At 40.9% G+C, this 2802-nt stretch overlaps 1 protein-coding gene across 2 annotated transcripts; it reads left to right on the top strand.

Annotated features, from left to right (window-relative positions):
• Positions 1–377: 377 nt before the first annotated feature.
• On the top strand, positions 378–2372 carry LOC118337229 (MAX gene-associated protein-like). 2 transcript variants are annotated; one of them, XM_035674154.1, is made up of 3 exons: positions 378–520; positions 1417–1539; positions 1623–2372. In XM_035674154.1, exons 1-3 carry the CDS (start codon positions 385–387, stop codon positions 2348–2350), a joined length of 987 nt encoding a protein of 328 aa, XP_035530047.1. In that variant the 5' UTR covers positions 378–384; the 3' UTR covers positions 2351–2372. The 2 variants fall into 2 exon arrangements, with proteins under 2 accessions (XP_035530047.1, XP_035530048.1); XM_035674155.1 differs by having other exon boundaries at positions 378–502.
• The last annotated feature ends 430 nt before the right edge of the window (positions 2373–2802 follow it).

Consider the following 2802-nt stretch of genomic DNA (forward strand, 5'->3'; position numbering starts at 1 on the left):
ATAGTATAGGTTTAATATATCTTAGTATTATAGATATAATTATGATAGTTATAGGCCTGAAGGTTATTTATATTTTCATATAGTATATATATATATAGTATTAGGATATAATGTAAGCGATGCGGTCATATACGTAGTATTATATATTGATATTTTTAATATAGTATGAGGTCATATGTACTATACTATAACTATTAGGTCATAGTAGGGTAGTAGGGTTAGGTGTATTAGATACTTCTGGATATTTATATATATATGCGCATAGTATATAAATAGATATGTAAATATTGTAAGCTTAGTACTTATATTTTATATTGAGTATTGATTAACAGCACTGAAAATAATGTGGTGACCTGTTTCTGTGTGAACTTAGTTGGTCTAAAGATGAACCTGCTGGATCCGACTCTGGCCATAGACCTGCAGTACCTGGGAGTTCGCCTGCCAATCCCTCCTCCTGGAGTCTCTGTGGAGCCGCTGACTCAGGAGCTGCCAGCGCCTCAGGGTTCGTTCCTGAGTCAGGGTCAGACACAGCTGAGCTTAAAAATTAAAAAGTATACATTTATTAAATAAAGTGCTTTAAAGGTACTCAGAGGCACTTTCCATGGTAACAGGAGCCAAGTGCTTGCTCATGGTGGTACTGTTGGGTCTCTGTAAATAATATTATAAAGAGTTCGGTCTAGACTTGCTCTATTTGAAAATATGAATTGGTGCTATACAAATAAAATTGAATTGAATTGAATACCAGACAGAACAAAACAATAACAGACAGAACAATAACAGTAAAACAATAACAGACAGAACAAAACAAGATTCAAGAGGTTTATTATCATATGTACATTATAAACACAAGGTTAGTACGCATAATGAAAATCTTACTTTGTCTGACTCCCTGAGGTGACACACAATTAGAACAGTAAGGACATAATAATTTAAAAAATATAAAAATGTTCAATATAAAATATAACTAAAATATAACATATAACTTATAACTTACAACTTACAACAACAAACTTAAAGTACAGAAAATTTGTACTGTAAACAAAGAAAGAAACCTGAGTAGAAAGGTGCTCTGTGCCTCACAGTTACACTTCAGGTGCTGAGTGACATCACATTACAGTGGGGGTGATTAAGTGTGGGGGGCTGTACTGTTTAAGAGTCTGATGGCCTGGGGGTAGAAACTGTTAGAGAGTCTAACTCTCTAATAGTATATAGTATAACAGTATAACAGAGCAAAACAATAACAGAAAGATCAAAACCACTATAAATAATACATTTTGACAATCAGATCTTCGTCTAATAACATGAACAGCGTCTTCATTTTGTTATATAATGTCTCTATATACTATTATATAATAATAATAATTACAATAATCTATAATCTATATATTGTAACTGTCTGTGTGGTGTTTGTTGCAGGTGTTTGTTCAGCGTTTGTGTCCAGAACAGGTAAAACCACAGATGTAACTCAGATCAAAGGTTGGAGGGAGAAGTTCAGTCCGTCAGAGACTCTGGTCGCCCCGCCACCGCCCAGACCAGAAGGTAATATCTCACTTTATCTGGATCAGCCTGGATCTGAACCAGGTCTCAGGTCCTTTGTATTTACCCATTTGTGCGTTTGTCAGCTGGTCCCGGTCCTGATGTTCCGAAGAAGAACCTGTCGGCATTCTGCAGCGACATGCTGGACCAGTACCTAGAAAACGAAGGGAAGCTGATCGACCAGCGAGCCGCCAGCTTCTCTCCGCCCCCTGTGGAGCCACCGGTCTACGAACTGCCCACCAGGAGCACCAGTTACGTCCGCACCCTGGACAGCATCTTAAAGAAACAGACCGGAACCTCAGACCTCATATCTGGGTTTGTCCCCCCCTCCAAGAGACCCAAACCCACCCTCAAAGAGACCAGAACTTCCAGGAGAGAGAGCTCAAAGCAGAGGGGTCCAAAACACTACAAACCAGAACCAGCAGCTGTACCCAGTCAAGCTGACTCAAACCTCGTCCCCAAACAGCCTGCAGTCCAGATCCCAGACTCCCCTCAACCCCCCACTTTCAAGAGGAGGAAGAAACTCAAACCCAGGAGCCTGTCCCAGACCCTGAGCCCCCACAGATCCACCAGCCCCCCGCCCGGACTCTCAGAGGACCTGGCTCCGCTAGAGTCGGACTCTGAGCTGGGGACTGCCCTGGACCAGAACTACGAGACCAGCAGGAAGGACGGAGGACCTGTGATGACCCGGACTCTGCTGAAGCAGAAGGACCTGGAGGATGGGGTGGTGTGGGAGGGCCAACCCAGGACCAGTATCACCGAGGAGAGGGCAGCCATCGCTCTGACATCACTGTTCACCCTGCAGGTGCAGTAAGAGTACTAATACTACACAGTACTAATACTACTACAAAGTACTAATATTACACAGTACTAGTACTACACAGTACTCATACTACACAGTACCAATACTGCAGTACTACACAGTACCAATACTGCAGTACTACTGCAGTACAAACACTCTGTTACAAGTACACCGTGTCACTACAATAACAGTATGTGTATAAAGAGTAAAATGTAGTTAGTATTAAACTACAAGTATTAAACTGTGACTGTTATATCTATAATCTATAACGTCTGATGAGGTGTCTGTTATCAGGAATTAATGGGATGCCAGAACCATTTGATGCACTTAAACTTAAATTATTATTCTGTAATTATTATAAGAACATAGAAATTATTACAATCATTGAAAGGAAAAGCAGATCCAGAGGTTCAGTCAGCTTCTCCCGGTTAGGATTCCTTTAGTGTTCATGGTTCAGGAGGTTT

The sequence above is a fragment of the Morone saxatilis genome, unplaced genomic scaffold (assembly GCF_004916995.1).
Source record: "Morone saxatilis isolate NCDOM2014 unplaced genomic scaffold, NCSU_SB_2.0 Contig3, whole genome shotgun sequence".
Classification (NCBI taxonomy): domain Eukaryota; kingdom Metazoa; phylum Chordata; class Actinopteri; family Moronidae; genus Morone; species Morone saxatilis.